This window comes from Vigna radiata, unplaced genomic scaffold (assembly GCF_000741045.1).
Source record: "Vigna radiata var. radiata cultivar VC1973A unplaced genomic scaffold, Vradiata_ver6 scaffold_194, whole genome shotgun sequence".
NCBI lineage: Eukaryota > Viridiplantae > Streptophyta > Magnoliopsida > Fabales > Fabaceae > Vigna > Vigna radiata.
The window spans coordinates 80,440-92,520 of record NW_014542196.1 but is presented as its reverse complement, the minus strand read 5'-3'; the positions used below and the strand labels follow the sequence as shown (position 1 = coordinate 92,520).

General features: G+C 34.2%; 1 protein-coding gene across 1 annotated transcript; it reads left to right on the top strand.

The window, feature by feature from the left end:
* LOC106779335 (kinesin-like protein KIN-14C) lies at positions 1 to 5,814 on the top strand. Its single transcript, XM_014667428.2, has 17 exons — positions 1 to 123; positions 220 to 459; positions 551 to 695; positions 1,166 to 1,275; positions 1,365 to 1,484; positions 1,677 to 1,880; positions 2,216 to 2,425; positions 2,522 to 2,596; positions 2,714 to 2,860; positions 2,958 to 3,087; positions 3,203 to 3,312; positions 4,007 to 4,168; positions 4,250 to 4,464; positions 4,763 to 4,844; positions 4,927 to 5,031; positions 5,117 to 5,224; positions 5,376 to 5,814. The coding sequence occupies exons 1-17, from the start codon at positions 115 to 117 to the stop codon at positions 5,562 to 5,564; spliced, it is 2,361 nt and encodes a 786-aa protein (XP_014522914.1). The 5' UTR covers positions 1 to 114; the 3' UTR covers positions 5,565 to 5,814.
* The last annotated feature ends 6,267 nt before the right edge of the window (positions 5,815 to 12,081 follow it).

The window sequence follows — 12,081 nt, the reverse complement described above, 5'->3', positions numbered from 1 at the left end:
TCGAATTCAAATTCAAAAGTTCACGCTCTTCTCTCCCTCTCTCTCTCTCTCTGAGACCTAATCTACCAATTCCTTCAATTTCTCTCTTCGAAACCTCCATTTCCCAAGCCTCACATGGCTTCTGTAAGTAAAGCCTTTACTCCTCCCACTCCAATCTTTACTTCATTTTCTCACAGTTCATGCTGCTTTTCCTCTAAACCACTTTGTTTCCCCTTGCAGAAAAGGGTGCGCCCCGAAGATGCTTCTCTGGACAAGCGTCGCCGGGGCATCGGAGCTGAGAAAATGGAGCGACAGGGCGGTGCCGCTGCTCCTGGGAGGCATAGAACACCGTTTTCCGTTGTCACAAATCGCTCCGATCCTAACACGATGAGCGATGTCAGCGAGGCGGTTGATTTCACGAAAGAGGAGGTGGAGGCTTTGCTGAACGAAAAGAAGAAGGGAAATACATATGATAGTAAGGTTTGTTTTTTGTGATGTTCTTGATTTAATCAATTAGTCAATATATTTTTTCTTCTTTTTGTTCTTGATTGTTTTGTGGTTTGTTTGGCAGAAAAAGATGGAGCAAATGACGGATCTTATTAAGCGACTTAAGGCCTGCGTTCGCTGGTATAAAACGATAGAAGAAGGGTATGTTCAAGAAAAGGAAAAGCTTCAGTCTGAGCTAGAGGCTTCTGAGAAGAAGTGCAGTGATACTGGTGTGTTTTATCTCTACGGAAATTTTTGAGAATAAGTTGAGTTGATATGCTGATAAACTATTGAAAATTTCTTAAAACTGTGTTTAGAAGCATGCTAGCTACTATCTGTCTTGGGTGGGAGAAGGAATTCGTATATTTTTGTATTGTTTACCGCTTGGCTAGAAGTAGGTAGGGATTTAGCTGAAGTATAATTTACACATAAATAGTGACATTCATTCTTCAATATACAGTGAAATAGTTATCGAGTTATTGTAATTATTTGGTGATGTATTTAGCTTGTTGAGGATTTATATATTTTGTTTTAATTAGTTCTATTTTAAAGACCTGTTTTATTTTATTTATTTTTTTAATTTCTATGATTGACTCTATAGTCCTTTCATGCCCAGATAGAATTTATCTTTGGTTGCCAGATCAGAAAATTCATATGGAAAGGAAAATTATTTTATGACCAAACAATTCTGTTTTCTCAGTGACTGAGACAAAGAATAAGATTGATGAATTGGAGGAGGCTCTATCTGATTTGAGGAAGACAATTTCTTGTCTAGAAGAGAGAATTGTGAAGGAAGAATCAGATAAATTGGTAACGCTGTCTGCCGTCGTTGTGTGGAGTATGTCAAGAGAATTTACTTTATTTCCCAATGACCTCTTTTTTTGTGGCTTCAAATCTAGGAAGCAATTAATTCTTATGGTAAAGAAAAGGAAGCCAGAACTGAGGCTGAGAAAGTTCGGGATGAGAAGTCAGCTGAGCTTGAGAAAGTTCGGGATGAGAAATCGGTTGCTGAGAAGAAGGTGATTTAATGCTATATTCTGTATAAGATTTTTATTTGTAAAATATTGGACTACTGAACTTTACCCCCGAGAAATACAAAATATTGTCCTCTTGGGTAAATTCTGCACCAAAAAGATGTTCATGTTATCTGCTATTTGAATCCTACAGATTCCCTCATGATTTGTTCCTTTTGAAACCATTGAGTTTTGCAGGCCATTTCAAACGAAGAGTTGTACAAGCGATCACAGGAGTATAATATGAGCTTGCAGCAGTACAATAGTCGTCTTCAGTTTGAACTTGAAACAGTTAATGAGGCCCTTAAACGGCTTGAAACTGAGAAAGCAACAATTGTTGAGAGCCTTAGTAATTTAAGAGGCCACAATAAGGCATTGCAGGATCAGTTGGTATCTCTTAAGGTTAGTTGTATCTGTATTTTCTCTATAGTTCCACGTTTTGTATGAATTTTTGCCACTGATTTTAATAAATCTTTGAAATCAAATGAATTATCATGTGAATATTGTCATAATTATTTTGCTACATTAAATGCGAAATGGAAGTGATTAACTGGCACTGATAGCTTACCTTATACTTCTTAAAATCTCATAAGTAAACTTTCTGTAAAGAACCTATTGCATTTTACTGGTACTGTTACTATTAGCATTACCTATCTGTTGTCATTGATGGCGGTATATTGATAGCTGCTCTTCTTTTTTGCGTTTCTGTTCTTAAATTTCTTTTAATCTGTTTTCAGGTTTCACTGGAGGAGACTATAAAGCAGAAAGAAATTTTAGTAAATGATCTCAAATGTCTTCGTGAGGAGTTAAAGCAACTTAGAGATGACCGTGACCGTCAGTTGGAGCAAGTAAATGCTCTAACTAGAGAAATAGCGAGGCACAAAGAATATACTGGGAAAACATGTACTCAATTGGATGCATTGATGATTAAAACAAATACTCTTGAGGTTTGTTTTGTTTTTTTCACTTCTATATATTCTTTTATTTCATTAATAGTGCACTTCTGTGTCTAGTGCATTTATGTTATGTGGGTTTCTTTATAGGAAACTTGTTCATCTCAAAAGGATCAAATACACATACTGCAGCAGCAGTTGTTTGCTGAAAGAGAGAAGTTAAAGGTAATGTAGTTGGTTTTTATTCTTTGCATCAAAAAGTTGCTTAGCATATAATTTTATTGCAGTGTGCTTTAGTGTTTTTGACAACTACCTGAAACAACCTTATTTTCTTTATGTTAGAATGCTGATCTATCAGCTTCAGACGCAAGAACAATGTTTGAAGAGCAGAAGAGAATTATACAGGGGCTACAGGAGCGTTTGGCAGATAAAGAATTTCAAGTAGTAGAAGGAGAGAAGCTACGAAAAAAACTGCATAACACTATTTTGGTAGGTATTTCTTGCTTTTTATATATATTTTCTTTGATTTTTATGATGCAAAATCTCTGCTTATAGGTCAATGATATCCAATTAATTTCTATTTCAGGAGCTAAAAGGAAATATTCGTGTTTTCTGCCGTGTACGGCCGCTCCTACCAGATGACAGTACCGACACAGTTGTTTCATTCCCTACTTCAACAGAAGCGCTTGGTCGGGGCATTGAATTGGTACAAAGCGGTATATATACGAACATTTTTGTAACTCTTCAGCTTTTGTATATTATGATTTACGTGTTTAGTGCAGTATACATGCTTAGACAAGCATCACAATCCCACCCATTAATGTTGAGCAGGACAAAAGTACAATTTCACATTTGACAAGGTGTTCAATCACGAGGCTTCTCAGCAGGACGTTTTTGTTGAGATATCACAGCTGGTACAAAGTGCACTTGATGGCTACAAGGTAATTTCTAGTTTGCCTCCTTTCCCTTCAGTATTTCTCTGGCAGATCACAGTACAAAGGAAATAATTATCAAAATGGCTAGTAAGAAAAGAAATAGCCATTGGTGTTTCGGACAGAAAAAAAAAAAAAAACTAACTTTCCCCAGTGCCTATGTTTGGGACAATGATTTTCTATTTTTAAAATACCATGGGTGATTTCTTGCATTTGAGCAATCCTACCAAATTTCTTGGGTGCAGTGGTGGTAAAACCAAAAAGTTAAGTGATTATATTACATTTGGGGTACTTTTTTGTTTGTTTAAATGAAACACTGCGTGCGGGATAAAATTAATGTTATTATTATTGTTTGTAGTATATGATTGTTTGTTTCTTGCCCTTCATAGGAAATAATCACTAATTAGTGATTACATAGGTTGTTGTTAAGTTTTCACTGACATAGCATACTCAGTATCTTCCTTGAGTATGCTATCAACGCTTGAAGTATATATTCTTTAAATTTGTTATTTATTATGAACACTACTCAGTTGTGTTTATTTCTTGAAAAGTTATCTCAGCCGTGAGGTGGAATGAATTATATACCATTTTAAATACGCTTTACTTGAGGCTTATCTTTTTCGTCATATTTTTTATTGCATTTGTTTGTGTATTTGGGTCTAAGCCATGTCTTGACACAGAGGGCCCTGGTTTGCTATGACAGGTATGCATATTTGCATATGGACAGACGGGTTCAGGTAAAACCTATACTATGATGGGTAGGCCTGATGAGCCAGATCTGAAAGGGTTGATACCCCGTTCTTTAGAACAGATATTCCAGACTAGCCAATCTCTAAAAGATCAAGGGTGGAAGTACACAATGCAGGTTAGTATTCTGCATCCTGATTTTCAATTTTCATGTGGCCACATCTTATGGAAACTGAAAAATTTAATTGAACAATTCCAGGCATCAATTCTGGAAATATATAATGACACCATCAGGGATTTGTTATTAACCAATCGGTCAAGTGATCATGCACGAACGGAAAATAATGCTTCCAGCAAGCAGTACATTATAAAACATGATGCAAACGGAAACACACATGTTTCGGACCTCACAATAAAGGATGTTTGTAGCGCAGATGAGATTTCCTCCCTCCTACGACAGGCAGCACAAAGCAGGTATATGGTCTTTAATATTTTGGTCAAGCAAATGATTGTTTTGAATGAACTTTCTGGATAAATGTGTGCAAAGTCTGAATCATATGAATTTTAGATGACTTGTTATTCATTTTCAACTAATCAGTTGAAGCTGCTAAGTTTCCGTTTATGGTTTATAAGTATACTCGACTCAGTTAGAAAATCTAATAATTTATTATGGACAACGTGCTCTTGTTATTGGTGTACAATCTATGTATAATTGGATCATATTAATAAATAAAGAAAATTGGAAATTGAGGGACTCATTTTTTTTTTTCAGGTCAGTGGGAAGAACACAAATGAATGAACAGTCATCCAGAAGTCATTTTGTCTTTACACTGCGTATAAGTGGGAAAAATGAGGTACACGCTTTCTTAATACATTTTGTTTCTGTTCTTTTGTCCTGTTGACATTATTTCCTGAGGCACTTTCTCTATTTTATAGAACACTGAACAACAAGTCCACGGTGTCTTAAACCTGATCGATCTTGCTGGAAGTGAAAGACTCTCAAAGAGTGGGGCAACTGGAGACCGGTTGAAGGAAACTCAGGTATTCATTGCTATTAACTTGGGCAGCATGCCAACAATTCTATTTTTCTTGTGTTAACAGCGTTTTTATTCACTGTCACGTTCAGGCTATCAACAGAAGTCTATCTTGTTTGAGCGATGTCATATTTGCTTTGGGAGGAAAGAAAGAAGACCATGTTCCTTTTAGGAATTCAAAGCTGACGTACCTTCTCCAGGTTTGTTAACCTGTTAAAATTTTCATTATTGATGTGGTGGTTGTCTTCATATTCAAATTAAAGAGTGAAAATATTACACTACTTAAGTATGATCAACTTTATATGTTGATAAAGAAAGATCTTAGTTTAAAATTGCTTTGTTCAATGGCAGCCATGTCTCGGTGGCGACTCCAAAACGTTGATGTTTGTCAACATTTCTCCTGATCAATCTTCCACTGGTGAGTCACTTTGCTCCTTACGGTTTGCAGCCCGAGTCAATGCCTGTGAAATTGGGATTCCACGGCGTCAGACTCATACATCATCATCACGCTCCTCAGAATCCCGTTTGAGCTACGGTTAAAAGAGAGCTTGGCCTGACAAATGGTTTCATCCATGACCAAAGTTAATTGCTTATTTTTTTGTCCTGCTTTAGCGGCAGAATGAAGAAAATATATATATTCTTTTTAGCTGCTATGGTAATTGTACGAGTGTAAAATTTAGAGAATCTAACTTCTGTGTAAATGGTTGTAGAGGCTTGGCTTTAGCCTCCAATAGCATGTACAAATAATTTGTGTACCATTCAGATCTGAATTTGGCTTTGCACTTGTTTATTCTATTGATTCTTGCACTTGTTTAAACTTCGTTTTGGCACGATTTTAGACGACACCTGTAAGATGAGCCTTGAACAACACAACAGAACACTCGAGCAATTTTGTTTGCCGTGTGCATCATTTATAGACTGGCTATGGTGGGTTCACAAATCATCCTTCATCTATTCTAATAAAAGAAGTTTTTGCCGATTCAATTGAATTTCTTTACTTCTTTCTTATTCAACTAGTCGAATGACCCTTCTGCATCGGTTGTCTATTTTTTTTTAAAAAAATTGTTTTCATTTTATATATATAGAAATAATAAAGTAATGAAATTATTATGTAATGAGATATGATAAAAATTAGGTTAGATTACTGTAATTTTTATTATTGAAGTAATCAAGTAAAAAATTTAAGTGGTATGACAATAATTTCAGTTTTAAATATTGATATTACAATATAGTTTTGGTAATTGATTTTACTAAATAATCAGTTTAAAAAATTATATGAAAAAAAAAAATAATAAAATAGTTAATATTATCTAATGAGATATAATGAAAAGGTTATGATAATTGTTGATAGTAAAGGATAAGGTGATTGATTGTATATTGACATTTAATTTTATTAATAGGAGTTTGAAATTATGTTTTATTGTCGTAAATGTTAAATCTATATAAAATAATTTTAATTTTATATATATCAAATTAAATTGATATTATAATATATTGTTGTTATTTTACGATATAATAAATTAGAAAATTATATACCATAGAATATTTTTTTTTTAAAATTATAATCAATTTGAGGTTATGGAAATAACATAATTAGGTACAATAAGAGTGCTTGAGAGGTATATTTACCAAGTTACGGAAAAAATGTTGGTGTAGTCCTTTGATAGTCCTACAAACTAAGTCTTTTGTTGTTGTAAGCTGAAATTGATATGGAACAATTAAAGATATATGTGGTAATAAAGACATGTAAGAAAATTTGATTTGGTACTCACATGTCAGATTCTAGAAAACTTCTTTAAAAACTCCATTTGTTATATAGTCAAAAGGCCTTTTTTTGTTGTCATGGATTAATATTTTGAGTCCATCTTTGCTTTATACTTTAGATACTGCAACATATAGTTGGCCATGATTGAAAACTGAAGATGATAAGTATAATCCTACTAATGCTAGTGATTTTGTCCTTGGGATTTTTTAATAGTCATTACATAGGATAAAATAATTGGAAACTGTCTTCTGATAAGCTTAATAGGCCATGGTGACTATAATGGTCACATAGATATTCATGGTATATATATATTTCATGAACATTCTTATCTCCAGTAATAATCTTTGCTTTGATAACATGGTTTGTCAATCCTGTAACTATTAATTTAGTTCCATTTCACAAGCCCTCAGTTTGATCCAAGTTCCTCAAAAGCATAATTGGTGCCATAATCTTCAAACTAATGCTATAATTTGGCAGTCCAGATGTGTTTAATGTATTTAGGAATTCTTGTGTTATGTGCTGATATGCACTTTGAATCCTTTAGTATTATCAATGCTATCGAAGCTTAGATATTCTTTTTTTAAGCCTGCAATTTTGAAAAAACATAGTTAATTTTAAGTTGATGACATATCTGGAATTAATGATAAAACATAACTATTTATTTCATTCATCAATTATGCTTGCTAGAGTTGGTCTAGACTGCGAAAAGTTGTAATCACAATAGTTGTGCATGAGGTCTGGGTATGTATTGTGGACTATAGCTTTAATTGGATCATCAAAGTCAAAGATTAAAAACTCTGATAAAATCTGAATTTTTACTAAATCATCATTAGGTTTAGATAATTTTTCATCTTCGAGTTTGATTATATAGGTCGATCGGTTACGATATATATTATTAAAAGATATTCATAAACAGAGGATAAAATAATCAAAGGATAATCAAGAATATCTATTTAAAGATATTTAGCAACTAACAAGATTTTCAGATAAGTCTTTTATATTTTATTCTGTTTATATTTTATTGGGTTTATATCAGTTCAAGGTCCATGAGACAAGTTATAAATAGAAAGCCAGTGCCACAAGCCAGGTATCTTCCGATCACTTTCAAATCATCTTCCAATCACACTTCATTAACATTCTACTCACATCCAACACATATTCTCAAATACTCAAATAGTGAAAACCCTTCACTAAATATTCAATCAAGAGTCGAGGCTCTTCAATACACGCCTGACTTGGGCGTCGGAGTACCTTTTGCAGGTACCTCCCCCTCTCCATCAGGAAGTCGGACGAGTGGTTAAAGCTTGAAGATCACCGAACGACCAAGATTGCAGGCGATTGAGCGGCAAGGAGTAAAGAAGAAAAGCGGAGAACCCAGTTCAAGTATCGGAAAGCGGCAAAGCCACGTCAGAAAATGTTAGTGTCTCGGTCCCACAAAATATCCACCGAAACACATAACTATTTATTTCATTCATAGTTTCAATTATGCTTGCTAGAGTTGGTCTAGATTGCGAAAAGTTGTAATCACAATAGTTGTGCATGAGGTCTGGGTATGTATTGTGGACTATAGCTTTAATTGGATCATAAAGTCAAAGATTAAAAACTTTGATAAAATCTGAATTTTTACTAAACCATCATTAGGTTCAGATAATTTTTCATCTTCGAGTTTGATTATCTATTTAGATAATTGCTCGATTTCTTTTGCTTTGTTGTTGTTTAAATGACCTTGTGATAGACATGTGTTTCTTTTTATAAAGTTAGTATTTGACAATGATCCCATATATATGAAAAATTTATAGTTATATGTGTTGGGATACACTTCAATTTTAGGATTTTATTAATAATTTTGTTTAAATCTTATTTTATTAGTTTTGAATCTAGTGATATTTAGTTTGATTTGATAGAGATAAAATAGGGATAGGTAGTTATGATTTTCTATTTATCTAGGTACAATATTATTTTATGATAGATTAAGCAGATTTTATTTTTAAGACAATTGATATTTTATTTTCAAATTTTATTTTTTTTCCGTAATATTATAAGTATCACGATTATTTAAAGCCCTTCAATTATCAATGAATAACAGACTCAATTTTAGAAAAATATTTGAGTGTGTGTATTGTGAGATTTTCCCATCAGTGTTATCAGAGTTTTATGCTTTGAGTACCGAGAGAGAGGAGAGAGTCAAACATCGTGAGAGAAGAAGTGAGTGCTTGATTTTATTTTGTGAGAGAGATGACAAAGGTAGTCAATGGGATGAGTATGCCACAATTGTTAGAAAATATCAATTATGACAACTGGTCTTTGCAGATGAAGGTTCTTCTTGGATCCCAAGACGTATGGGACATAGTGGAGGACATGTACAATGAACCCGCAAATGATGAGCATCAAACAGTGAACCAGATTGCTGCATTGAAAAAAACATGAGTGAAAGACAGATCGACTTTGTACTTTCTATATAATGCAGTGGATGAATGTGGATTCGAGAAAATAGTTAATGCAAAGTCAGTAAAAAAACATGGGAAATTCTGAAGGTGACATGCAAAGGAGATACCCGCGTGAAGCAAGTCCGAGTACAAGCTCTTAGAAGAGAGTTTGAACATATGGAGATGGATGAAAATGAGAGAGTTGTCGAGTTTATAGCTCGAGTGTAGAAGATGGCTAACCAACTCAGAATGAACGGAGAAGAGGTTCCTCCTAATCGGGTTGCGAAAAAGATCTTGAGAAATCTAACGAATGATTTTGAAAGTATCGTGGTCACCATTGAAGAGACAAAGGATTTGTCAACTCTCACTGTGGAGGCATTAGCTGGGTCATTAAAAGCCCAGGAATTGAGGAAGAAAAAGAAAATGAAGGAACCCGACGATCAAGCACTACAAGTACAATTTGACTCGCATAAAACTCGGATTACTTAGAGCCGAGGTCCTGGAGGTAGATGGCAAGGAAGCCGAGGATGAGGTGGGCGTGGCTGAGGTTATTTTGAGAATGATAATGAAGAGCAAATTGGTCACCAAAATTGATGTGACCGAGGAAAAGAAAAATGCCGAGGAGATCGGTCAGAAGTGAAGTGTTTGAAGTGTGGCAAGTATGGTCACTATGCAAACGAGTGTAGGTCAAGCAAGTGATACAATTGTGGTAAGACAGGCCATATTGCAAAGTATTGCAAGGCAAAGACAAAGGGGGGACAAATATCGTGATTGAAGATTCGAAAGAAGTGTGTGGAATTCTGTTGATGGCAAAGAGCTCAAATGCAGTGGACATGGAGAGCCCAATCCCAACAATGGATGAAGTGATCTCGTTAAAGGATGCAACAATTGTGGAGAAGGAAAACCTAGAGAAAGAACTCAAACAAAAAGATGAAGAGATTTAGCGAATAGAGAAAGGCTTCTAGATGAAGCTAATGAAATTATGAATAAATAGAGGGTTGAGCTTGAGGAGCTGAAGAAGGTGGCTCTTGAAAAAGAAGAGAAACCATATAGTGTTCTTGAACCAGACGAAGAGGAAGATGAAGATGTTGAAAAGAACCCGATGAAGATGTCGATCAAGATTGTTGAGAAATCGCCTAAGGTCAGAAAAAAGTTGGTCAAGGTTATTGAGAAGTCGGGCATAACAAAGTCAATCAAAGCATTAAAGAGGTCAACCAAGGTAAAATACAAAAGGGCCATAAGGAAAAAGAAGAAGTCAAATCTGATTGAAAGAAGCAACCCCGTTGTGGGATGATGCACATGGAAAACCGACTGAAGGAAGGAAGAATTTAACTTTATGGGGGAGTTTGTTGGAATAAACTTAAATTTTAGGATTTTATTAATAATTTTGTTTAAATCTTATTTTATTAGTTTTGGTCTAGTAATATTTAGTTTGATTTGATAGAGATAAAATAGGGATAGGTAGTTATGATTTTCTGTTTATCTAGGTACAATATTATTTTATGAATGATTAAGCATATTTTATTTATATATTTTATTTTTATTTCTGTAATATTGTAAAGTCGCAGCTATTTAAAACCCTTCAATTATCAATGAATAGCAGACCCAATTTTAGGAAAGTATTTGAGTGTGCATTGTGAGATTTTTCTATCAATATGTACAATATCTGATCTGGTTCCTCCTACAATTTCTAGTAGGACCTATTGGAAATCACCACCAAATACTATAATCTTACCTCCAAAAATTGTGTTATGGTTCTTTTGTATTCTCAATATATCTCTTAAATTTTATCCAAAGCCTCAAAACAATATTTGTGTACCCTTGACACTTCATTCCAAATGGTTAAGCCAATTTGTTTTAATAATTGGGAGGCTTCACTTCCTTGCATAATGTTACAAAATAAGGTGTTTAATGTAGGCAGTAGAATTTTAAACTTTGAATGTGCTTTCTTTTCTCCAAGAAGCAAAAGAGAGTAAATTCTACGTGAAACAACATTCAAAACTATTTTTTGTGGGGATCATAAGGCAAATGACGAAGTATTCCACATGAAGGTTTTTCTTATTCCTCTATATTCATACAAAATAAAATATTCCACCTTCATTCTTACTAACAACGTTAATTATTAGGTGGAAAATTTCTTTTTGTTTATCTGTAGAATAAAATATAGGTTTAGATACTTTTTTGGTCTCTATTTTTGTCGACTTTGTTCAATGTGGGAGTCATTCTCTTTGGATGTTCAATGTGGTCACAATTTTGGTAATTTTTGTTTAGTTTGGTTCTTTTTTATGATGTCGTCTAAATTGTTAATGATAGAGTATACACATTGGCAATGTTTATAAGAGTTATTCACTTTTTGCTTACATGGTCCGTCCTACATTATGGTGAGTTGGATTTAATTGGATTAAGTAGGATTATTGGAGCAAAATATCTGCTTATGTGCGATTAAAAAACTTATGTTGCAAACTTCTATCGAAACATGAACAAACATTGCACCACATTTAAGGCTTAAATCCTTATTTGGTCCCCATGTTAAGAGGGAATTTTCAATTTAGTACCCGCTTTTAAAAGTGTATACATTGAGTCCCCATGTTTTGCAATTTGTGTCAATTTAGTCCTACCCCCTTAACCGTGTTAAAATAATTAACGTTGAAGTGAGTGTACATCTAAGGTGTGCAACAAAAGGTGACGTGTCGTTTAGAAATGAATTGATGTGGCAAGCAAAGGTTTGAGAATATAAAATATGGTAGGGATTTTAAATTGGGGAAAAAGTTAGGTCATATTAAAATTGGGGATTTCATTTGTCGAGGGTTGAATTGGTTGTTGAGGAGGTTGGTTCTATGAGCATAGGTGACGTGGTTGGTTTCTT

Excerpts from the sequence above, each read along its gene's own strand:
- LOC106779335 (XM_014667428.2), top strand. Across the intron at positions 1,276-1,364 it reads AGGAAGAATCAGATAAATTG|GAAGCAATTAATTCTTATGG; the intron begins GTAACGCTGTCT and ends CTTCAAATCTAG. Across the intron at positions 3,088-3,202 it reads CATTGAATTGGTACAAAGCG|GACAAAAGTACAATTTCACA; the intron begins GTATATATACGA and ends AATGTTGAGCAG.